The sequence below is a fragment of the Malurus melanocephalus genome, unplaced genomic scaffold, assembly GCF_030028575.1.
Source record: "Malurus melanocephalus ecotype Western Australia unplaced genomic scaffold, MMel_1.1 scaffold_316, whole genome shotgun sequence".
In the NCBI taxonomy this organism is placed as follows: Eukaryota; Metazoa; Chordata; class Aves; order Passeriformes; family Maluridae; genus Malurus; species Malurus melanocephalus.
In genome coordinates, this window is record NW_026623548.1 from 257,620 (window position 1) to 281,923 (window position 24,304).

Sequence of the window (24,304 nt, forward strand, 5' to 3'; positions counted from 1 at the left end):
CTTTGGGGACAGGGAAAGCTCCAGAAGAAAGAGCAGCTGCTGCTGGAGGAGCTCAGACCTGGCCACAGGGCTGGTGGTGATTCCTGTTAATTCCTCAGGGATCTCCTTCCTCCAGGAGCTCCTGCTGAARCTCAAGGCTCTGGTTTTCCCTGGGAAAATTTCCAGGGAATTTTTCTTTCCAAATTTCTTTCTGTATTTCCAAAATGGAAAAATGCTTTCTAAAACCAGGCTGGTCCTGGCTAWGGAGCACAGGGCAGAGACATTTGAGATTCTCTTGGTCAGGAGCTGGATTTCCACCCAGACAAACCCAACTGGACTTTAACCTCCCGCTGCTCTCTCCACAGACTGGGAAATCAGAAAGTGTAATCAGGAAAATTAAAGAGAAAAACARTCCCAAGGAAAGGAAGTGTCACTTCCAGCTTCACTGGTGTGGTCCTTTCCACGTTCCCTGTGATYTTATTAYGGTGCCAGCACGTGCCATWTGTGGGATCRATTGGARAAAAACCAGGGCAGCTGGGAAATGYCATTTTTACAATTACAACTTTGGACATGAGGTTCTGAAAGCACTGCTTGGGAAGAGTTCTCCAGGAGAGGTGCTGGGTAGTTCTAGTTATTATTTATTTATTTATTAAAGTTATGGATTCAGGGAATGCAGAGCCAGAGCCAGAGGGCAGCTTTGTTCAGCACATGCAGTCACAAGTCCCCTGCCCTGGACATGCAGTGCTTGTCCCACTAAAAGGACAGGAAAATGAGAACATCCCAGACACTGCACAACCATGCAAGCTCCAAAAAAATCCTGGAGTTTGCCACAACACAACCCACACCTTCCCTGCCCTTGAGGATAAAGTTTCTGGCCAGTCACAATCGTTCTGGAGGAAAGACTGGCAACCAAAGCACAGGGGCACGGGGTGCTGGGGTTTCCAGCCGCTCCTGCTCCGTGCCCGGTGTCAGTAGACCTGGAAGTGGGCGGAGGTGGTGCCGTCCTTCCAGCAGCGCAGCGTCTCCACGGTGACCGAGCGGCACAGCGGACACGTCTTCTCCCGGTCAAACCACAGGCACAGGCACTCCTCGCAGAACACGTGCTGGGGACAAAGGCACCGTCACCAGCGGCACGGGGAGGTGACACAGGGTGGGCAAATCAACCCCAGCYGGCCAAAGCTGATGGGTGATCACTCTAGTTTTAGTAACAACACTAGAAAGAGACATTCCAAAGCCTGCAACACCTGGGTTCAGAGAAGCTGACAGGGTTTTTTATGTTTCCACCCTCAGTTCCCTGAGTTATTGAAATCCTTACCCAGCTCCAACAACCCCTTTCTGCCCCTGCTCCTTGCATTTCCTTTATTCTGTTCCCACTGCCCAGCCCCAGTTTCCCCTTCACCATAAATCTCACTTTTCACCCTTTATCTCCTCTCATTWCTACACTGAGCCCTCCCCGATCCTGTCCAGCACACACCACCCAGTCCCAGGCTGGAAGAGCAGGAATAGAGCAAAGAGGGAGAATGAGGAGCTGGGAGAAGCTGAGAACTCCTCCACACTTGTGGAGTCAGCAGAAATGTCACTGCTCAGAGTCCCAGCCCTGCCAAGCAGATCCAAAAGCAGCTTCTCTGGGGCTTCCAGCACAGAAACATCTGCACAGATGTTCACAGCAAGGCTCAGAGGCACCTTTGATGCACAGGATGGCTTTAATTTGATAACTCTGTTATCAAAAGGGAGTGTTAAAGCCACTCAAGAGCAGGGAAAACACTGCTGCACCCAGATCCAGCATCTGCACTGCCCACGGCAGGCCCTGCCCCACAAGGCTGTGCCCATCCCACAGCCATGGTCACCCCAAAGCTGCCATGATCCACYGGTTATCCAGAACTAAAAATCCACCAGGAGCTGGATCCAAACCCACCAAAAGGCTTCAGGAGTTCCCAGGCTGGCTGTGCCTCTTTCCTCTGCAGGAGTTCACCAAAGGAACACCAGCAGGGCAGTTCTGGGGTCTTACCTGGCACATGAGGATCAAAGGTTCCCTGAACTCAGCCTGGCAAATGGCACAGATGTCTCCTGCCTCACTGCACTGCTGGCTGGTGGCACGGACTCCATAGTTCTGTTAGGGAGAGGAGGGGAAAAAAAACAATGGCAAAGGATTGGAAGGGTGAATATGCACAGACACAGCTTTTCACCCCCAGATCCCCCACAAGGACACCGGTGCTGGTCGGGATCTGGGCACTGAGGGAGGCTGGAGCTCTGTGCTCCCTGTTTGCCTTTCCCCTCCAGCTGACTCCATCTTCCAGGGCCTCCACTTGTGCAGAAAGGATAATGGAATTTAATGAGCTCAGCAGGGAGCTGAGGGGATTAATTCAGCACCATTTGCAGGGGTGTTCAGATAGATCGAGGTATTATTAATATTGTTATTGTTATCAGCAAGTAGACAATGGAAGAAAGAGTAACAGCAGCAGCACCCACAGGCTGCCCACATTAGATACAGGGAAGGTCAATGTTGCCTCTCCCATTGTAACAGATTTAGGGTTAGGGCTAGAGAAATCTGCTATTCCCTAATCAGAAAAATTAAAAAACAACCAACCAACCAAACAAAAAAACCCAACAAAAAACCCCCAAAAAAAACCCCAAAAAAACCCAAAAAAAACCCCAAAAAAACCCAAACCCAAAACAAACAAACAAAACAGAAAAAAAAACCAACCAAAAAAAAACCAAAACCAAAACCTGCTCAGAAACCTGCTGAGGAAAAATGACCACACCAGGCCCAGGGAATAAGCAAGATAAGCTCTAACAAATTTCGATGAGTTCTTTTCCTCTGCAGTCTTTGATTTCATCCTTTCAATATGTGACTGCAGCAGATCTGAATATCAGCGCTGTGCAGTGCAGTGCCTGGGATAATCCCCGAGCACTGCAGGGTCCCTTTTAATGTCACTGCATTTCAGGCACCACAAAGTCCCTCCCACACTCGGTGCTACAAAGTTCTGTCAGCTCCTTGCAGCTGGATTAACCCACATTACACAGAGCTCAGGAACTGTCTCTCCCCACAGCTGGGGCAGGGCAGATGTCAGGAAAGGCTCCTGACATCCCTGACAGGAGATCCCAGCTTGTCCAGCCATGGGATAACACATTTATTTATCCTGAGGTCCTGATGCAAGAAGCAATTTTCAATTTTATCACCCAGYAGGGGCAAGGTTCCACCTCTGAAACTGCTCCTCTACCTTTGCACTCCTTACCTGGGGAGTGCAAAGCACCTTCAGCGCCTTCCTCACACTTCCCACACGGCCACAGATGTCAAAAGACTGCAAAAAAAATCCTATTTTAGACAATTTTCACAAAACCTCTGCGTGTGTGTGTGTGTGTGTGTGAGTCCAGAAACTCAGCAAACTCTGTCCAAATGGATACTCAGAAGGGAAAAAAGTAACAATGGTGCCAAAAAAGATTTCATGGTGATCATGAAATATGTAACAAATGGGAATTGACAGTGGGGAAGGGTGGCCAGAAAAGCTCTGGGAGCAGCTGACTGCAAACTGGGGACTTTAGAGGACACAGAGCGGGGCTGGCACCAGCTTGTGGTGGGGACAATGGTCCAGCCCCACTAAGTAGGGAAGGGCTTGAATGGACCCATTCCTGAAAGGGATGGGAAAGAGGAAAGGGAAATAGGGGGAGAAAAAGGGAAAACTGCTTGAAAACCTAATCTTTATCTTCCCTATCTGCTGGAAGAGCCGAGGGAAAGACTCACTGAACTAAACAAGGTGTGAAAAGTGCCTGTGCAAGGAATTGCCCTGCATTAGCTGGGGCCCAGCAGGAGCTCTGGCTGTCCCTGCAGGGCACGGGAGGCTCTGGGCTCCAGCAGGAGCTCTGGCTGTCCCTGCAGGGCACGGGAGGCTCTGGGGTGCCCCGGAGGATGGGACTGGTTTTGTGGACTGGTTGTGTTTTTGGTGAGGGTGATGAAGCAGGCTCAGTGCAGGAAGCGCCAGTGAGATCTCCCTGCTGTGGATGTGAATCCAGTGAAGGTTCCAGTGATCCTTCAGGCAGCACAGAGGGGGCTCCCAGGGTCCTGTCAGCATTGCTCCCACTCAGCAGCCACCCCTCGAGGTGCCCACTGCCTCAGACCTTCCCCCTCCGAACCAGGATCAGGATCAGCTCTTTTCCATGGTGCAATTCCCCATTTTTCCTGGGTGCTTTACCCCCAGCATGACTCTACAGCCTTTGCTCTGATGTCTCCTCCCAGCCCATATTCCTCCCTTTTTCCTTCCCTGTGGAGCTCCCTGTACCCCCAAAAGCTGCATGTTTCTAGCATCCATTTCTCCTCCATGCACTGGATTTTGTAGCATTTTACAGCTGGGTTACACACAGGGAGCRCTTCTGCTCAGAGCAGGGAAAAAACACAACAAACACAACCTGGATGTTCCACTTGTGAACACCTGGAATTTCTCCACCAAAATCAGAGTTCATCACTACCCAGCCCAGACTGAGGCACCAGCACAGCTCCCAYCAGCTCCACTCCACCCCCTGGAAGTGCTGCTGCCCTTTGTGCAGGGGAAGGGGACACAGCCCGAGCCCTGCCCTGGATTTCTGCCAGGAGCTCAGCAGCTCTCGGTGCCAAATTGGCTTCTGTGGTTTTTCCATTGTGGTTTGTGGCTTTGCTAATGGGGTCTCCTTCGGGGATGTTTCCAGTGGGTCAGGCAAGGAGCTGGGCTGGAAATGGGATGAACACACCCAGGGCTCTGCTTTGGGAGAGGGAGCTCCCAATTTTCCGTCACTTCCAAGCAAAATCTTGCTCTGCAAAGGGCTAACCTTGATCTAGACACAAAACTTCCAAAGTGAAGTTGCTTTTCTAATCTAGATCATCCCAACAGTCCCTACAAAGGCTTCACAGGGCAGAAACATCCAGACAGCCCTYAGGGAACTGCTCCCACCTGTGCCAGGGCCTGAGGACCCTCAGCTGAGCTCCCCTCTCACACCCCCTGGGCCCAGCAGCTCGATTTAAGCTCAGCCCTGGAGGGCTCAGCTYAAGGCTGAGCTGTGTCAGAAGGTGCTGGTGTCCAGTTTGTCTGTGCTTTGCTCCAGTTCCCCCTGCCCTGGGTGGAACCTGCAGTGACCCCTGAGCCTGTCTCCCTGTTCTGGCCCTGCCCTGCAGTTCATGGGCTGTGTCTGACCCTGCCTGGGGAGGCCCTTGCCCTGTCAGCTGTGGTTTTTGAGCTTGGCTCCCCTTGCTCCAAGGAGCAGAAGCCCCCAGCAGCACCTTCACACCACGAGGAATCCTGCAGGTGTAAGATCTGGCTGGTGGAACTGCAGGTGAGCAGCTCCTTTCCAGGTGTGGCTTTGCTTTGGCAAGGAGGGACACAAGAAAGGTCCCTTGAAATCTGTTCCTGTGCACCTGTGGCCTGCAGCCCTGAGCTGCCAAGCCAGCAGGGCAGGGAAGGAAGGGCTGGACACTGCAGAGGGTCCAGGCAATGACAGCTCAGAAAGGGCAGCACTCCTGTCCCCCAGCCCCAGGAGCAGGACTGGGAGCTGAGGAGGGATGGGAGGGTGTGCAGGGAGCTGCCCTGGCYCTGTGTGCTCCTGTTCTGGCACTGTGTGCTCTGCTCCTGGCTCAGGCTCAGACCTGATGGGACCAAATCACTTCACTGTCCATGACCTCCTCTGCCTGATTTGCTCACMAGAACTGCAAAGTCTGTAAAGAACTGTACAGTCCTTGACAGGAGGAGTTGCATGATTCTATTCCTAAAACAGTACAGAGCTGCACTGTAATTTAACATTGCTCTGCTCATCTGAGCTGTTTCCAGCTTGGATAAATTCTCCATTCTCCATTTTTCTCTGCCCCTGCAGAGCCACAGGCACCCTCAGGTATCTGGGATGGTGAAAGCCTGGCTTTTCCCACAGGTATGGACACCACACTGTTAGAAATGCAATTATTTATAGACCTAAGACCCGGACTAAATCACACCTCTTGATTTCCAACTGTGCAGACTTCCTGCTCTTAATGCTCGTTTTAGAGGAAATGTTAATTACTCCTGTCCATCACTTGCATCAGCCAGCCCAGGAGGTAGAATGGGGCAGAGCTGCCTGTTTTATCCACGGATGTCCCTCTCTCTCTCTGCTGCACTCAGAGGAAAGGCAGAGACAAACACAGAGCTGTCTGTGTGTGACATGTGGAGCTGTGGAGCCAGGCAGCACCTCTGGCAGCCCTGCTCCCCCAGCCTGGCTCCTGCAGCCCTGCAGAAAGGCATTAGCAGAGCAGCAATGACTTCATGAGTCTGATGCAACAGCRCTGAGCAGGCACAGATCCTCCCCCAGCTCGGCAGTGCCCACACACTGGGGAAGCAAAACTCCTGCGGTGTCCTGGGTGGTGACAGCCACCACCAAAACCTGCACTTGTCCCCTTCAGCACTTCCCCTAGTCCTGCCACAGCTCCCCGGGTGTTAATGAGGTGTGCTCACCTTGCACAGGCTGTACATGATGATGAGGATGCCACCCAGGAAGTAGCTGCTGGATGGATCGTCTCCCATGATGTATTTGTACCASAGCTGGATGGGCACAAGCGAGCGGAACAGCTGGCTCAGCTCCTCGATAATCAGATAAAACTTCCCCTGCAAGACAACCGGGCAAGTGAGACAATTGTGATCAGCAAGTCAAAAGAAGGACATTTAATTTGTGCAGGGCTGGTGTTCACTGATCACTGCACTGTTAAATGGTGCAGAGCCCATACTCATGCAGCTTTCTCTGCTCCCCACTGAACTCCGTGCCTCAAAAGGACAAATATTCCTTTATTCCTCCACAGGGCTCTGTCACTGACCCAGCAGTGCTGCATTTTGGAATTTCAAACTTTAGAGCAGGTTATGGATAGGTAATAAATTGTGTATCTGGATAATGCTGCAGAAGAGAAAAGGTCAATATGGGATTAATATGATGTCACAGGGAAAACATGTTGCAAATTGTAGATATTATTAATAGTGAGAAAAGGAAAGCAAGCTACATCTGTGATTTTACACCCCTTCTGAAAGTACTGGGGTTAAAATGTAAAATGATCACAGTCTTCGTGACAACTTTTCTAAGTAATCCCAAAGAATCAAATKAATTATGTTTGCCAGTATCCTTCCCCTCCCACTCAGGTGTGTATTGGCTCTCGGGCAGTGCACAGATAAAAGCACTGGTGCTAAAAAATAAACCCTCGGGGCATCTAAAACTCAAAGAGACCAAACCTTCCTGAGCACCCCAAGGAAGAAAAGGTGGGGAAGGGAAGTGTKCTGGTTGAAATGCTTCCCTCTCAAAAGGAACTCAGAGAATGGGCAGAATCCTTTGTAAACCTTCACCAAAACCCCAATAAGGGTGTTTAATTTACGGCCACCCCCCAGTCTGTTTTGTCCCACGCTATTCACAGGGACAGCTGGTGGCAAACTGAGCCCAGAACAACGCTTAATCCGCASTGACATTATCGGGACTGAAAGATTTGGGTTTGTCCTGTCAAAATCCTTTTACTCGCTAAGCTCCTGGAGAAGGGGAAATTCCCCAGGAATTTTGCTGTGTTGTCCCAGTTAGCTTTGTCATCAGTGATGTCATCGCAGGCCAATCACTAATTGCTGCGGTGGGGAGAGGGATGAAGCCCTCGCAGCCGGGCTGGCAACAGGCAGCGCCCTTCCCCGGGGGCTCGGCGATGGATGAGATCACTGCAGGCCATCCTGCTGCTCCCGACAAATGGAATCCTTCCCCGAGCTCTGGCACGCTCATGAGCTCATATCCCCCGGGACTCGAGTGAGGTCACACCAGCGGTTGCTATCGGACCCGGGCAGCTCTGCCATCCCCTCCTCCTCCCTAATCCCAGGTGGCAGCTCGGAGCAAACGCGTCCCAGCGACAATCTGCGCTCCTAAACGCGAGCAATTTGTTAAATGAGCGCAGAGGTCTCTCTCCAGCCCGGCGCTTCGATGCAATCATCGTTTATTTCGGGAGCTCCTGTGGCAGAAATGACAACGCTGTCGCCGTGTCCCTCCACACAGCTCTGATGAAAGCTCCCAGCAAGCCCAAAAAGCAAACTTTGCTTTTTCCATCTGGTTCCTCGCAGSCCCGATCCTTGGTGGATCCTGCTGGGCTGGGACAGGTCACTGCTTGCTCTGCCATTGCATCAGACCGGGCTGCCGGGGCAAGGCTGCCATTCCTCTACAACCCAAATTCTGAAACACCCGAGCCCACAGAAAGATGAGGAAAGGAGGGTCAGGGGCAGCCCCAGAGCACAGACAGGCTGTGGAGGGGGAAGTGGCAGCCACTGRTAAAATTCCATATCTAACCACACCTTCCCCACCCTCCCCAGAGCCTTCAGAATTCCTTTCCTTAATGCGAATCTTCGTTTGCAGCGGTAACTGCGGGTTACCTGGATTTCTGAGCAGCTATGAACTTGGTAACAGCCTCCCAAGAGTGAAGACAAGTTTTAAAGGATGTATCCYTCCATCCAGCCCGTTAACCATTAAATATTGATAAATTCAGAGTGATTCCAGGAGGGAAAGGGAGCAATACAGGGGCAGCTGAGCATGGCTTGGAGAGAACAAGAAAGTTCTAAATTTTGTCAGGCAGCTCAATGCACCACATCAGCCCTTTTTTTAAACTACAAAAAGTGCCAGAAAATCAGAAATCATTCTACAAAGACCTGCTGCAGAAGTGGGRTCCTCCTTGTGAGCCAGAAGCTTGGAAAATGAGGTTTGTTCCCTACAATTTCAGCAGCAAAATGCAGATTTCTGATAGCAGTAACTTCCTGCAGACAGCACCCATCAGTGCTGAACACACTCAACACACCTGTCTGCCACTTCTCAGCTTTGTTATCTCTTGGCTATCTAGGTTACATTTTTCAAAGTCAAATCTTTGTCTCGAGCTGTATTTTGACTGAAAAAAATCAGCTAAAACATATCAGCTTTTTTTTCCCTTCAAGATTAGAACTCTGTTATACAAAGCAAAAATGTAATTATWTCTCCTGTGCATCTGACTTGGCATGACAGCTTGAAATAAAGCAAGGCAAGGTGATTTTTCCTATTTCATAAAAATTTGTGTAAATCTGGAATTTTCTCTTGAATTGAGAYTGAACAGCTCTCTAAGATCAGCAGAATTTCTTTCTGGTGAGCCTGTGGGTCTGCCCCAATGCAGGACTGGAGCCAGCCCTCCAGAGCAAGCTGAACTGCAGAGATTCAATAGGATATTAATGAAATTATGGCTCCTGAGGATCGAGGTAGGTAACAGAAGAAAAGCTCTGCTCTTATCAAGGGTTAAGCCTGACCAAAAGTGAGAAGGGCACTGCTGGCCCTGCTTCCTCCCAGTGAGTTCTGTGAGAGGAGCTGCTGCTGCTGCTATCAAACACTTCATTAGCACACGTGGGGAAGGGCTGTGCTGGGATCTAATTTTAGCAACTCTGCTGATGAGCCTCAGATACCACATGGTGAAATGTTGATTCCTTTTTTTTTTTTTTTTTCCAAAGCTCTGTTAAAAAACGAGTCAATTATTTGAGTATAACATTCCATTTTTCTGCACCTCCTTCCCCACACAGAAAGACCATTTTTTGTATTTCAAACCAAGCACTTATTTTGAAAGAGGAGAATTCAGCATTTCCATACAATTGCACTTTTCCTTCTGTATATGCAGTATCTCAGTCTGTAATGCACTATTTTTGCACACTGAGGATGTAACTTGGTATTTTGTTATATCCTCACTACTTGATGGCAGATCTGCATCTGATCCCTTCCTGCCATTTGAGCTCTGCTCAGAGAAGCACATTTCTAAAATTTCTTCAGTCCCTTTATGACAKCAACACTACAGAAAACACTTTTAAAACCCCCTTATTTTCACATTGCTGCCTGACCTCAGGGACAGCTTTTCTCTGTGTTTTCTTAATGAGAACCTGAGGCACAGAAAKATGAAGGTCAAGGTAAGGTTGTTTTGGTGTCCAAGCTGAGATGTCTGGGATTAGACTTTTTATAAAGCACTTCATTTTATAGATCATRTTGCCATTAAAAGCTGAACCATTGATTTCAGTTTGCAGCCCTACCTGACTTTTCTGGAACCACGCAGGAATTATTTGGCAAAGGACAGAATTTAATTCTCCAGAGTAGCAGTGGAGTTGAACCTGCAGAATGTTCTTTGTTTCCTGTGAACTTTCCAGTTGCTGCAACAGCTCCTTTCAATCTCTCACCTTCATCCTTGGGCTGTGGTGAGGGAGGGGAGAAGCCTCACAGAAAAATAACGTGGAGCAGCGTAATTAAAAACTGAATCCCAATCTAGCCCCAGCAAAGGGGGAACAATGCAGCAGCAGAGTGATGCCAATTCCCCCAGAGCCTGGCTGAGCCTCCACCRTGCAGCCTCCTTTGCCATAAGGCTTTGCCCTTGTGTGCCTCCCCAGCAGCAGCAGAGGGGCACAGCGAGGTTTGACACAGCACAATTGGGGTGGGGGATGCAGCACRAGTGAGACAAGTCACAAGGAGGAGATGCAAGGTGTGATTAGCACTCGAGGGAAGCTCCAAGTCTCACTTGTTCTGTTGCCAGCAGCATTAGGGCATGTTCTGAGATGGAGATGCTCGAAAGAGCTTTGGAGACMTGCTGGTAATTTGGATCAGAGGAGAGCAGGTTCTGCTGAGATTTCAGGTCGTGGTGCCAGTAGATAAAGTGTTGGGTAGGAGCAGTAAACGGGATTGTGGCACGGAGAGGGCTGGTGAAAATCAGGACTAATGAGGAGTAATGTCAAGGTGGGACTAGAGGGGGAAATGAGGATTTTAGTTAGTGCACAACACTTCTGAAAATCACATTTTTCGTATCTTAAACTGGAAAGTGAAACTGGAAAAGCACTTAGGAGTAATGATTTTTTTCAAGTTCAGTAGCAGTGAACTTGCAAAGCATGTTTAGGGAGGGGGACAGAGGAGCCTCTACTCCTCAGTACCTGCTCTTTTGCTTTAATACATTTTAAAATTTTGTAAATAATAAATCCCACATTTCTGACTCTGGGACAGCACATCAGTCCCAGGCTGCAGTAGGAAAAGGTCTTTGCAGAGCAACCTGGAATTTTTGTGGCTCCAGAGCATCCAAACTCAGACTGCTGTCCAARAAGAGTGAATCTGTTTGTGTATGAGTGCCCTAAAGAGGATCCAAGGTCAGAAAGCAGAAGGGAATGAGAGAATGAGCTGTCACCTTCTGKGAACACCAATTCAGCCACACTGTGAGGGAACAGCAGGAATAAATTCCATATTGCACAGTACAAAAAAGCAGGAACATCTTTGCCTGGGTATTTTTATTAAACATTATCTATGTGCCAGCTTCCAGTGTTTTTTAATTGCTTCTGTATTTTTAGAGGACTCAAATGCTCTAAGAGCCTTTTTTTTCCCCTTAAGACAAAAAAAAAAAGCAGCTTCAGAAGGAATATGGAAATTAATGTGCCAGTTTCCATGGCAGAGCTGTACCCATCTATGGCASGGAACATGATGTGCACCTGAAGAAGGTTTTTGATCCAAGGTCCAAGTGCAGAATTTGCACTTGCTGCCACATCCAGGCCAAGTTTTCTCTGACCAGATTTGATGAGATGGTATTTTAAAAATGAAAAGCACTAATAAAACAATCATCTGAAAAAAACCCCACCAAAGTGGGTTTTCAAAGTTGTAGTGAGGGATGGACAGTACACATGTGGTCCAGCAACTGTACATTTGCCACTGACACTGTTTAAACAGCATAAAGACAAAAATTCACATGAATAATGGCAGCCTTGCCACAAAACCTCATTTGCAATGTCTAGATCCAGCTTTCAAATTAAACTGACAAGTATTTRTTCAGTAGTCACTTCATGCTATGCTGCCAACAAACCAATGTCAGTGCTCTCTTTCTGAATTTTCACTCTTCTGCAGATGCAGTCCCCTGTAACTTGGCTGCACATCTGCACTGAGCATGCAGAGAAAATTCTTACTTAGGGCTTTCTTATGTATCAGTCACCAAGATAATTGGAAAAGTGTCCTTGGTATCTTTCTCCCCTATAGAGATAGGGATGCACATATAAAAGAACTTGGGATAACAGTTTCTTACAGTTCTTTTTGGTTTGGTTTTCTTCCTCCCTCCCCTCATATTTCACTCCCTTCCCAGCTCAGATTGCTGACAGCAACATGAGGAGGGGATGGGAGACTTGCAGGCACCTGGGATTTCCTAAGTGAAATCTTTGGCAACTGTGTCTTTTTATTATTTATTTCCTTATTTTGAATTCCACCCCCCTCAAGCTGTCATTCCTTAGSGGTGAAAATGAAAAGCTGCCATTGATGTGTGCACAACAATGGAAGCCTCTGCAGGCCACATGGCTCCTGCAGTTTAATTTACTTTAATTCATTTTATATTGAACCAAATGATCTTATTTGCCTTTTTTAATGGAGAAGCCTTCAGCAGGCAGGGTGGGAGCCAAGCCCCCCTTCCAAAGGAATGATGAGCTCAGCTGTTATTGGAACTTGTACCCTTGATGTGCCTGTCACAGCTCCAGGGGAGGCAGGGACACCTCCAGCCACAGGTAGGATCCTTCTGGAAACTCCACAGGCTCCAGAGCTGTGAGAGCAGCCAGATGCTGGGGTTACCTTCCTGTTCCTGTTCTTCTCTCCTTTTCACTTYTTATAAAGTGCATAAAAGTGCACTTTTTATAAGCTGCATAAATCCAAACGTTATCTTAGACCAAAATTTTCCCTTCCTGGGATGGACCATACTAGGACACATGACCCAGGAACTGTGGATGGGGAGAACTGAGTGTTCTAGCCCAGATTTTTCATGTATTTACTATCAAAATGGAAAGATAAATCTAACTGATGCAAGCAGAGTTTAGATATTTTCACTATTAATATATATAGCTATATTAGTTATTGTAACTATTAGTTACTATTTTCATTAATGATCTTTGATGGAGCAGGGTAATGTACAGCTCATACTAAACTGGGAAAGACTGTAAAAAACACATTGGAAAGAAGGATTATATTCCAGATTCCTCTTGACAGACTGGAGAAATGGTCTGGAAAACATGGAGGGAATGAAGACAGTCCAGACAAGAATAAGAAGATCCGGAATTAACAATCTCTGAGAAAAGCTTCAAGAAATTGCTGGTGTTCAGTTTACAGACAAAGGTGAGGGAAGAGATGAAGACTGATAACTAAAAGTGAAAACCACACAGTATTCAGAGAAGACCAGAATCCCAAGGAGCAGCAGGATATGCCAGGCTAGCTTTGCAAGTGCCTTTGAACTTCCAAAATGAGGAAAATCTGGAGAGCCAGCTCGGAGCCTGAGTGCAGGATGATCAAAGTTCCTCACATCCCATCCATGGGCAAGTTTTAGGATCTACTGCTGACTGCCAGCAAGAAGGGATTGCAAGGGAGCTCAGGATTAAATCCTGGACTCCACTCCTGAGGGTGCAGCAACTTCCACTTCAGAACCACTATTAAGAGAGCAAAAGGCTGCTGTTCTGAGTAGTTATATTGGCACAAAAACTCTCTATATATAAATAYATCTTGAAAAATTCTGTATTTCTCTATCAGCCTGTAGCCATTAAGTGACCAGAAGTTCATAAACTCCAAGCTGGGCTTCAAGCAGAAACATCACTACCAGCACTTTAGGAGGAAGAGAGTAACTGTTGGCAAATATTCAGACAGCAGATAGCAAAAAAACTTGATAAAAATTTTGGTCCAAGTTAACATGCCTGAATTGCACTAGAACTGTTCAAACTGAGCAAAAGCTTCCATCTAAAAAGCCTCATCTGTGTGGCACACTGCTGGCCTGCAGAAGTCAGCTGGGTCACCAAGCTCAGGGAGAGCTCGGCTATGTGATTACCAATTACAATTTCTGTGGTGTCCTGTGGCTTTCCTGGAGCTCTCCCATCCCAGTTTGATCTTGCTTAATTTGTTATATCAGATCTCATCCCTGGCTGGATTAATGGATGCAGTGCAGGGCTGGGGAGCAAACAAATCCAGACCTAGTGGTGGGTAACAGCAGTCAGGGCACAGTGAGACCATCCACATCATCCCAAGACAAAAARGGACTTTTTTAAAGTGAGACACATATTGCTATCCAGAAAATGGTATTAAAAATGAAGCATCTGTGCTCTGAGTCATTACAGGCCCTTGACAGATGTGATCTTCCCAGCCTCTCACTGGAGCTGCAAATAAAGCCCCCTTCTCTTTCTTCTCCCCCGACAAGGATTAATGAGTACTTGGGATGGCTCTCAGACAAGCAAGCAAAGGCTGTGAACCTTTTCCAACACTGCAATTTATCTTGGGAAGACTATTCACATCACTTCTCCCTCCYTCCCCAGGCTGGATTATGCTCTGACCCAGCACATTAATCTCCCAAAATATAATAATAATAATAGAAGAAAGGAAAAAAAAAAGCTGGACAATTGCCAGAAATAAATTAATAACCATCTCAGACAGCCCTGCTGTGCAGGAACAAACTGCTCAACTCCCCTGCCACCCATGTCATTTCTAAGCAAAACTATTCCCTGTTTAGACACCCCCTGAAGTGCCCTGCCTGAGACTTTCAGCAATTAATGCTGGTACCTTACATCTACATCTATAGAGAGTGCCTTTCATCCCAACCACTGCCAGAAAGTTTCTTTACTGAATGCAAATAATACACATTGTTACACCTGCCACTGAAATGTGGGTGCTACTGAGTGGAGAAAGAGGCAGCATTTGAGATCTGTAGAAGTAAAAATGTATGAAAAGGTATTCTAAGACAGAGAATATAGTGAGAAAATTTCAAAAGYTAGGCCTAGTCTAGATATGGTTTCATGAACATTTAAATAGGTGAAGCATTTAATTGAAATATTTCTTCAATTGGTTGAACCCCTGGTTAGGACTGATGCTGTCTTTTGTGGCATCACTAGCTTCAATTTAACTGTTACTTCTTTGACCCCAGAGGAAAGGCAAAGAGACAAGTACACACAATTCCTTCCCATGACATGAAGAGGTTCCTGCTTCAGAAATATGTATTTACTCAGAAACAGATTACTCAGGAAACAAGACTTAAAGTCAATGAGAAAAGCAGTTATCTGGCTGCTAGCACCACTTCCTCCTCAAGCAATGCTTACCTTACCTCTCTGGACTTTACTCACTTTGGGWAGTACCAAACCCTTGCTCAGGTCTGTCATGGTTCAAAAAAACAATCCTTGAAAACACTGACTTTCTGTCAAAGTTTTAGCAAAAGATTTTAATATTTTAATTGTTGCACCCATATTTGGCCCAGAGMAGCTGTGGCTGCCCCTGGATCCCTGGCAGTGCCCAAGGCCAGGCTGGACATGGGGGCTTGGAGCAGCCTGGGACAGTGGAAGGTGTCCCTGCCATGGCAGGGGGTGGCACCGGATGAGCTTTAAGGTCCCTTCCAACCTAAATCATTCCATGATTCTCTGACTCCATGCTSCAAAAGGGTTGTAAAGGCATCACATGATCCAAGACAAAGATTTGTGCATCAAGAAGAGTCTCCTACCTTTGACTTGACAGCGAGRATGATCTTGGGCAGGGCCACAACGAGACATTTCAGGGCAATGGTGAGGTACTTCAGCACAAAGTCAGCRATGCCCACGATCCACATGAGGTCAAAGAAGTCCAGCCTGTCCARGTTGGGTTTCAGGAATATAAGGCTGAAAGGCACGAGACACCAAAGCTCAAATATCTACGAGGAGAACCTGGCCCAAGCTCCTTGTATCCACTGCTGGCTAGAGAGAGCCTATAAACTCCCCTGAACTCCAGGGGAGCCCCCAAGGGCAAGAGGAGTAAAACATGCAAATTAGACCTGTGGTTCCTCTGGGCCTCTTGGCTTTGCTCTTGCCCACTTCCACTGAGGTCAGSAGGTTTGTTTGCCCACTGTCACAAAACAGGACCCAAACACCTCTAAAATCTGTTTTGGAAGACAAATCTCTATAACCTGCCTTTCCCACTGCAACAGAGCCTCTGGTGTGCTGGCAGTGCCCTCAGTGCATGCTCCATGGGATCTGGGTGGAAAAGCTTAGCCTGGGAAGTCCTACTGAGAATATTGATGGCTCCCTGGGGAAGRGAACACCCCCACAGCCTCTGAGGCTGGTTTGCCACAGGGGCACAGCCCCTAAAGCTACCTGTGCTTGAAACAAAGTGGTGACACAGGAAAATCTGTACCAGCCAGGGCAGAAAGCTCAGAACTTTGCTTGTGTCGTGCTCTGACAGCAGCCACTGCCTGGAGCAGAACAAAAGCTGGGCTCTGTTAATCCTCTTACCTGAACCAAAGATCCAAAAAAAGTAAAGCCCCTTACATGACATAGTTTCCTGAGCTGAACATTTGCTGTTTAAAAAAGTGGAGTCTGGGATAGCAGAATTTCACCCAGCCACGGGCAGGATATACTGACCTGAGCAACAGTGAGAACTATACTGTACTCAGGCTGGAAAAACAGGATTCACCTTCAGGGTATTTACCTGCTAAAGCCTCATGGTAGAAAGCAAAAACTTAATAGAAAAAAAAAAAGGCAAAGTAAAGTAAACAACCCAAAATGAAAAGCCTGAACATGAATTTAAAATACTCACAACACTGGCACAGCACAACAGGTAAAATTACACCCTAAAAACAGAAACAGAATCAGAGACTTTACTACTATTCATGCACTAGAAACAAGAAAAATGAAAAATAAGCCAGAAAGAAACAAAACTGAAGCAGCCATTTCTAATAAAAAGCAGGGACAGTGCTGAACCAAATCCATTAGTACAAACCTTTCTGTATTTGAGAACTAATTTAATCAGGATTTGAAAGGTAGGGCTACCTTAATTACCTCAGATCCTAGTGCCTCCAAGCCCTGAGAACATTGGAGTAAAACACTGCTATTTCATCTCCTGTTTATCTCCTAGGCTTGATAGACTGCAAATATTCCAGGAAGAGGAAAATCAGTGGGTCAATTCCTKATCTGCTTCTGACACCTGCACTTTATGTTCAGTAGCAGTGGCCAAAATGGGAATTCAGAGGAAAGGATCCACCCTGCTTTGATATCATCTCACCCTGGATTCATTTATACACTGGTTATGCCATTTATTGATAGGAGCATAATCCACTGGTAAAGTGACACCCACATTCTTTTCCTTCACTGAAAGATATTCCAAAGCTGTAACAAAGACAGCAGATCCTTTAGRCACACACACTTCCTCCCAAAGTGTGGGGAAAAGCAGGTTTTCCTCTTTTCCCCCGTGGCAATTATCACCTGCTTCCATCCTGTACAATGTAAGTTTTGCTCACCTGTTGTAGAGCTGCTGAGAGCTGAAKGTGTAAAGCAAGTACAGGGTGTTTCCAGTGAGAAAGGCCAGGATCCAGAAAACAACCAGCACTGATCTCTTCTCCTGAGCAAGGAAAAGAAGAGTTACTTCAATTTGAAAACTCAAGGCTTGAGCTGAGCCTTCAACTGCTAAAAAATCCAACCCAGGGGATCCAAATGTGTAGCAAAAAGTGTTCAGTAATTAGTTTTTTTACACAGCACTAAGACTCAGAAGTAGCCTGCTAGGTAAACATATGTAAAAACAAGCAGAAATGCCTCTCATTCAGGTAATCTTTCCAAATGAAGTAACTTCAGAGAAATTAATTGAAATAAGCTGGTGAAAACTACAGCCTTGCTTGCAGGATGCATCTTCAAAGCTGGGATCTTCCTTGGGACATCTAAAATCTCCTGATGTTTAAAATGCAGGATGACAAGCAGATTTTAAAAAGTCCATTCCACATATTGTCCTAAATTCTGAGCTGTCAGTGATTGGAGTGACAATTCATCAAAGGGGTGTTTCATAAACAGATCCAAAGTCATTCAGTCAAAAGCTTAGATAAATCAAACATAACACATCCCTACATGCAGCACATCTGGGTGTTATCCAAAAGCATRGAGGTTCTGGAATATGCATTTTTGATTGAAGAAATAATTAAAGGTCAAAGGCAGTGAGAATTGTGCATTTCAAAATACATGGGATGATACAAACAGAAGCTGGATGGCAGAAGATCTTGTCCTGGGTCTTGGCCCTGGATAATTTTGGGGAGTAAATTTTACTCCCGAGAGGAAAACAACCACCATTTTTCTTGTGAGCTGATTTATTAAGAAAGGAGGTCTCCATAGCTTTTCAACAGCCAGGGCTGTTAGGCTGAGATTTAAAGCAGGCAGATCAAGGGGCACACTGCTGGAAGGACAGAGGTGTAGAGTGCAAGGCAACAGCAATCTGTTACAGGATTGTGCCATTTATCTGTTCATTCAGCACTGGATCCCATTGATTCCACTGCTGCTGGTAGATACAAGAATGCTCTTGTGCCACACATAATTTTAACAAAAAAAGAAATTCTAGCCTCGTGCCTTTAGTGCTGTTAAACTGTTCTCCTGACACAGAAGATCAGAAGACCTGAAAAGATCTGCTGGTTTCTTTATATTCTAAGCATATTGTGCACAGAGCATTATAAAGCTACTGGCAAGAAATGCATCTACGAAATCTTTCAGCTGAACATCTCAAAACATTATCTAAATGCTAATAAGTTAAATCTCATCATTAACAAGTCAAATAGGTTTCAGCATCTCTGCAGTACATAACGGGAAACCAAAGGGCAGAGAAGTGGTGGAATAGGCACTGCCAGGTAGAGAAGAGGGAGATGCAGGTTACAACATCTCTGACCTGTCCTCTTCTTTGTTTTACTATGCCACACTTCTGCAAAAAAACCAGGATAGAAACTGTGGGAGAGCATCTATGGGGAGACACAGGAAGAAAAGGCAGATCTGTAGACATATAAATGCATTCAGCCCTACACTCCAATCAAAGATTTGACACAGATGTTATTTTGTGCATGGAGAATGATCTTTCCTGGGAACATCAAAARGAAAAATGCTGGACTCACCTTCAGAGCCACCTGCTCTCGGAGCGTGGAGTTGGCGTAGGCAAAGGTGCTGGCCATGCCAATGCACACAGCAATTCCTGCAGGGAAAGGCTCTGTCAGATTGCAACTGCTGATGCTGTTTGACTTGATTTCACAGCTACCACCCTACCAGCAAGACAAGTGTCTGATCCCTCTGGACCCTTCTGTGCTACACACAAACCTCTGTTATCACCAATGTAAGCTCTGCCCATCTCTTCCTAAAGAGAGCTCTGAGGGAGAAGYCTTGGTAATGATCCTCAGACTCACAGGAAAGTCAAGGGAAATCAGGAAAAAGAACAGAACTGGTCAGGATAGGAAACAGATGGATCTGGCCCAGATGAAAACAGCTTGGACTGGAAGTAGGGTGAATTTATCACATGCATTACCCCATGCATTTGATATGTTCCCTTCATGCTAGACTCCATCTGGCCACTGTCACATGGATAAATGYACTGGATGTCACAGCCTGATGAAACTTCCCAACCACTCTCTAATCACAGTTCAAAAAGGATGGATGCTCACCAAGCTTGTGCTGGAAACAAACTTTAGCCAGGAGGATCAAGATGAAGGGAAGTCCCTTCTGCAGCCAACCAATCACAGCTTTTAGCTCAGAAAGAGCTGGGGCTGGAGTTCCAGCCTGTTCCTCAGAACCCTCCTCAGCGTGTCCGTGCCGGTCCCCCCCTGCCATGTGCAGCAGAGAGGAGCCCCGGTGGTGGCCGTGGTGGAAGTGATGGGATGGCTGCCGGTGGTGAAACGGGGCTCCCTCAGCTCGRCTGGCCCCCTCCTCCCTCGGGGCTGGCATCTGGATGAACACTTCCCCACCTCCTGCTGAAGAGCCCAGCACCAGCCCCGACTGGAAGGGCGTGGCWGTGATGGTGCCCGAGGGGATCCCGGCCAGCCCCGAGAACAGCTGCTGTGGAGAGGAGGCTTCAGCCTTCAGGCTTTCAAAAACRCCGCTTTCATCCACGCTGGTTTCAGAACTGACCGTCTGGCTCCGGTTTCTGCAGATCAAAGYGATTAAATAAAAATGAYTGCACAGAACTTTGTGGTGTTTAGYCCAATACTGACTGCAGGGATTCCAGAGTTCCTCACCAAGGTCTTCACAAGACAGATGCTTTTCCCTCTTTTTGCTGTTGGGAAGTCACAGAGGTCAGTGCAGAACTAGAGGTGAATAACCAGACTCTTCAGATAAAATCACTAAAGACCAGAGCAAAATGCACCAATCCCTTCATCCATGAAATGAATCTCCCAAACACCCCGTTTACTTTGGGAGAAACTGAAGAAATGATACATCCCATACCAAATCCAACATCRTCTACACTGATTTGAGTATTTAAGGAAAAACACACAAAACCCCATGGAACTTGACACAGCATCAACAAGTTAAGTCAAATCATAAACAAACAAATTAACCAAGCTAACTCAAAGCAATGASCTACCCCCCAAAATCTTCTGTCTTTATTTAGGGACAAGCACTACCTGCCCACTGATCAATTTTATCAACAAGAGACAGAATAATCGGGGAAAATAAGCATTGAGAGCTGCTTGTGTGTCCCTGACCCGACAAATATTGTAAGTGAAGGATGTGCTCATGAGTCCAGATAAATTCTATTATTTTGGTATTTTTGGCAAATTGGACATGAATGTACCCAAATTACTGAGCACTGGACGGAACTGGTTCTGGCACTGATTCTTTCCTGAGCATGTTGGAATAATAGCCAGATTACAAACAGAAAATCCAAATACCTTCATCCTAACAGCAAAAGACAATAGGTTTTCCTCACTAGAAGTCAATACAARGAAAGTTTAGATGACAGGGAACGATGCAGGTAACAAGGAGAATGATCATCAGGTAGTAAATGCCTGACAGACAGCAAATACCCCTGGAACTTGCAAAAAGAGAGTGAACAATAAATCAACCTCAGCAAGAGGCAAAGCCCACAAACAAGGCATGCTGCAGAGCTTTGGTCTCTCTTGASATCTCTTTAGAAATAGCGGTCACAGGCTGAGGCAGCACACACAGGGCCCTCATCCTTCTCTCCCCCATGGGCTCCAAAGCTTCTCCACACCCTACAGGGCACAGAGCACTACTTCACCTCCCTCTGGGGATAGCTCCAAACCTCTCTGAGCAAATCTTCCCACTAAGTAAACTCCTAAAAAGGCTTTTTATAGCTACACCCCATTCTCACTGTCTCTCCACAGGCTTCAGCAAAGGAATCAAGTCAACAAGAGACTGCACACCTCTTTCTAGTCCAAAATATTAATCTGCCAGGTATTTAAATTCCCACCTAACTGTACAATTCACTGCCTTACAACTCCCAACTCACAGCTACAGTTCACAGAGGTACAGCTCACAGCTTAAGTCTGGGAATGTAACAAACACTTTGGGTGGAACCCAGTGTTACAAATAAATACACAACTATTGTTTGGAATAATATTACCAGGATACACGACTATGCTTACAGCAGGAAGGAATTAATTTGGGACCTATTTAATAACAAACAAGGTTTGTTTGTTGAAATTGTGAGGCTGCTGAAGTTGACCAAAGTGAAGCCCAGTGGCAACAGCATTTCCTTCTACAGTCATAAAAAGTTCAGCTTCTGTTGCTGACAATATGGATTTATCCTGTTTAAAATCAGAAGCATCATGCAGAAAAAACCTGAAGATAGCTTTCTTTCCCCCCAAAATTAAGAATGGTATCATGCCAGCAGTGGCCATGACATTAAGATTCAATTCTACCTGCAAAACCACTAGGGAAAATAAAATATTTACTAACAATCTTTCACTTATAATCTTAGCTCAGACAGAGCAATAAAATTTGTTAGCCCCACCTTTGTCTTGGAGTAATTGGATTAGTTTTTTCTTTAAGAAAAAAAAATTCATGCTCTAACTGGGAAAGCACCAGGGAATTATTCAGCAGCAGAACAGTGGCAAGGCTCCCATGCTGATGTTATAATTACAGAAACGAATTAGAGATATTCTGCTTCTAAATACTCACATACATGAAGCTACATACAGACTCTCGGAAGATGTAAAGTATCACCCAAACTCTTTACAAAACACTAAGTCAGAGTAGTTGGGAGTTTCAGACCAGYAGGCCTTTTAAACATCTTGAGAAGTGTAACTAGTTCTTGTTCACACTGGTCAATCTTTGGACACTGATAATGCTCAGGTTCCCCATAGGACTGTGCCATGAATCCCTGTCCCAGAGCTCCAAACTTCCTGCCCATGCTGAGCCAGCTGTCTCCAGATGTACCACACTGGATCATCCTGAAGCACTACAGTTGGCAGCAGCCAATAACTGACAGGAAGGAGAAAAGGAAACTATCTCTAAAATCCCCAAACTTGAGCAGAAAGCCTGGCCACATCACATGCWCAGGAATTCAATGTCTTTCTCAATTTCAAGCTTTCATCTTCTAAAACTTCAATCAGAAGTTTTAGAATCCCCTACACTTCAATCAGAGTATTTCCTCTTGGGAGAAGAAAATGGAGGAAAGAAGAAGAGGAAGGATTTACCTTTCAGGAGGCACGGTGTCAGTGTTGCTGCTGTGCCGCCTCTGCATTTTCCTCAGAACCTTAAAACACAACACACTCAACATGAACCCTGTGGCTCAGCAAATCCCAATGTGGCTACTGGCACAGGCCCTGGAGGCAGGGGGCTGTGGGACCCACTCAGCTSGGGACATGGCTGGCATCAGTCATTTGCTTCCGGGACAGAGCACCTCGAGCTCCCATTTGTTTCACACTCGCAAAGAGAAAACTCAGGATGGCAGATGGGAGCACACCGATCTCCAGACTGGGCAGGAATTAGTCAGGTCCCCTTCTGCAGGATGTGGCTGTCACAAGGAGGGAACAGCTGTGGGATGACATGTCCTGGGAGAGAACATGGGGACATCTAACAGCAGTTCTCGATGTGATGTGTGCCTCAACACCTTCTTGGGAAATGMAATCCCTTCTTCTTCTTCTTCTGCAGAAACTTGCTTTGCAAAGCAAAACTGAGAGGGAAGGAAAAAAGAAAATGTGCAAACAATTTTTTATGAGAAAAATACAATTAGGTCATGACAATATTCTTTTAAATAAGCAACCACTTTATTTTAACCTACAAAAAATGCCATTTGCAAACTCTGCATTGTGGCCCCAGACAATAAAAGCTACTTAATAAAATGTAAGGGCTTAAATGTAAATATGCTTGAGTATAAAAAGTCGTAATATCATTTATAAMATGTCATACTGTATGATTATATATAAATGTGTAGCCCTATACCTGTACTGTGTAAAGGCACAATGGCTCTGGGAAGGTTTGCAAGCACAGTACCTGAACAACAGCTTCATCCAGATGTGCAAGGTGCCACGGTGGGAGAGATGGAAGCCCAAGGGCGTGCAGACATTCACAGATGCAGTGCCTCAGACAATCCAAGACAGTCCAGATTTCAAACTCATCTCAGCTCTTTCAAGCAGGGTGACTGTCAAGCACCTGGCCCCCAGTGMTCACACAGGCCCACCTGGAGGAAGCACATGCAAAGAGTCATGTTCAGCACAGCACAGAGTTTTACGTCTCCATCTCCCTGGGAAAGGCAGAGAGGTGCAGAAGTCTCAGTGCTTCAACCCCTGCCCATGTGCATGACCCAWCAAGGCTGTTTTCCTCTGGGATTGGCACCTTTAGCCCTGCTCCCTGCACAGGCACTCCCTGGGAGTACGCCCAGAGTTGTACTCTGCCTTCACTGTGTACATACACACACATTTTGTTACACACACACACACACACGTGTGTGTGTGTGTCTGTAACAAATACACATATTCGTAAATGTATTTATGTATCCATGCACATATCCCATAGATTATATTACATGCACATATCATAATACATATTTTATATATACATGATATATATTTTTTATATACATGATACATATTTTATATATAAATGATATATATTTTATATATACATCTCTATATAAACATTTATCTATATATATATACTTATCTATATATACACATATCTATATGTATGTATATACATACATATATAGATATATACAAGTAAATCAATACAGTCCTATATATATACACATCTACATATACATAGGTCTATAGCTATATATCTGTATATATACATACATATATACAAATATATACCACATCTATTAATACCGTTCTCTCTATATACATCTATATACATACACACACATATATATATTCATATAAAATGCATATATACATAGATACATATACACCTCAAAATACAGCTCTACAGATACACACACACACAAGCGAGGCCTTTTCTTCCGATTAGGTCGGGAGATTCCCGGTGGAATCGGTGGCGCAGTACCCCAGCGGGGCGGGAGCCAGCCCCACCCTGCCCTGCCCGGCCTTGCCCGGCCCAGCCCAGCCCCAGCAGTCCCGTACCCACCGGCTCTGCCCCGGCCCCGGTGCCGGTCCCGCCCCCGC

General features: G+C 46.1%; 1 protein-coding gene across 2 annotated transcripts; it reads right to left on the reverse strand.

Moving 5' to 3' along the window:
• Window positions 1–489: 489 nt before the first annotated feature.
• On the reverse strand, window positions 490–24,299 carry RNFT2 (ring finger protein, transmembrane 2). Of its 2 annotated transcripts, none has more exons than XM_057377441.1 (11): window positions 24,267–24,299; window positions 23,172–23,358; window positions 22,373–22,851; window positions 19,379–19,857; window positions 18,839–18,915; window positions 17,216–17,316; window positions 15,449–15,602; window positions 6,426–6,575; window positions 3,216–3,281; window positions 1,988–2,089; window positions 490–1,082 (listed from the first exon to the last, which is right to left on the reverse strand). In XM_057377441.1, the coding sequence occupies exons 3-11, from the start codon at window positions 22,453–22,455 to the stop codon at window positions 948–950; spliced, it is 1,347 nt and encodes a 448-aa protein (XP_057233424.1). In that variant the 5' UTR covers window positions 22,456–22,851; window positions 23,172–23,358; window positions 24,267–24,299; the 3' UTR covers window positions 490–947. The 2 variants fall into 2 exon arrangements, with proteins under 2 accessions (XP_057233424.1, XP_057233423.1); XM_057377440.1 differs by lacking the exon at window positions 24,267–24,299 and adding an exon at window positions 24,121–24,180.
• Between the last annotated feature and the right edge of the window lie 5 nt (window positions 24,300–24,304).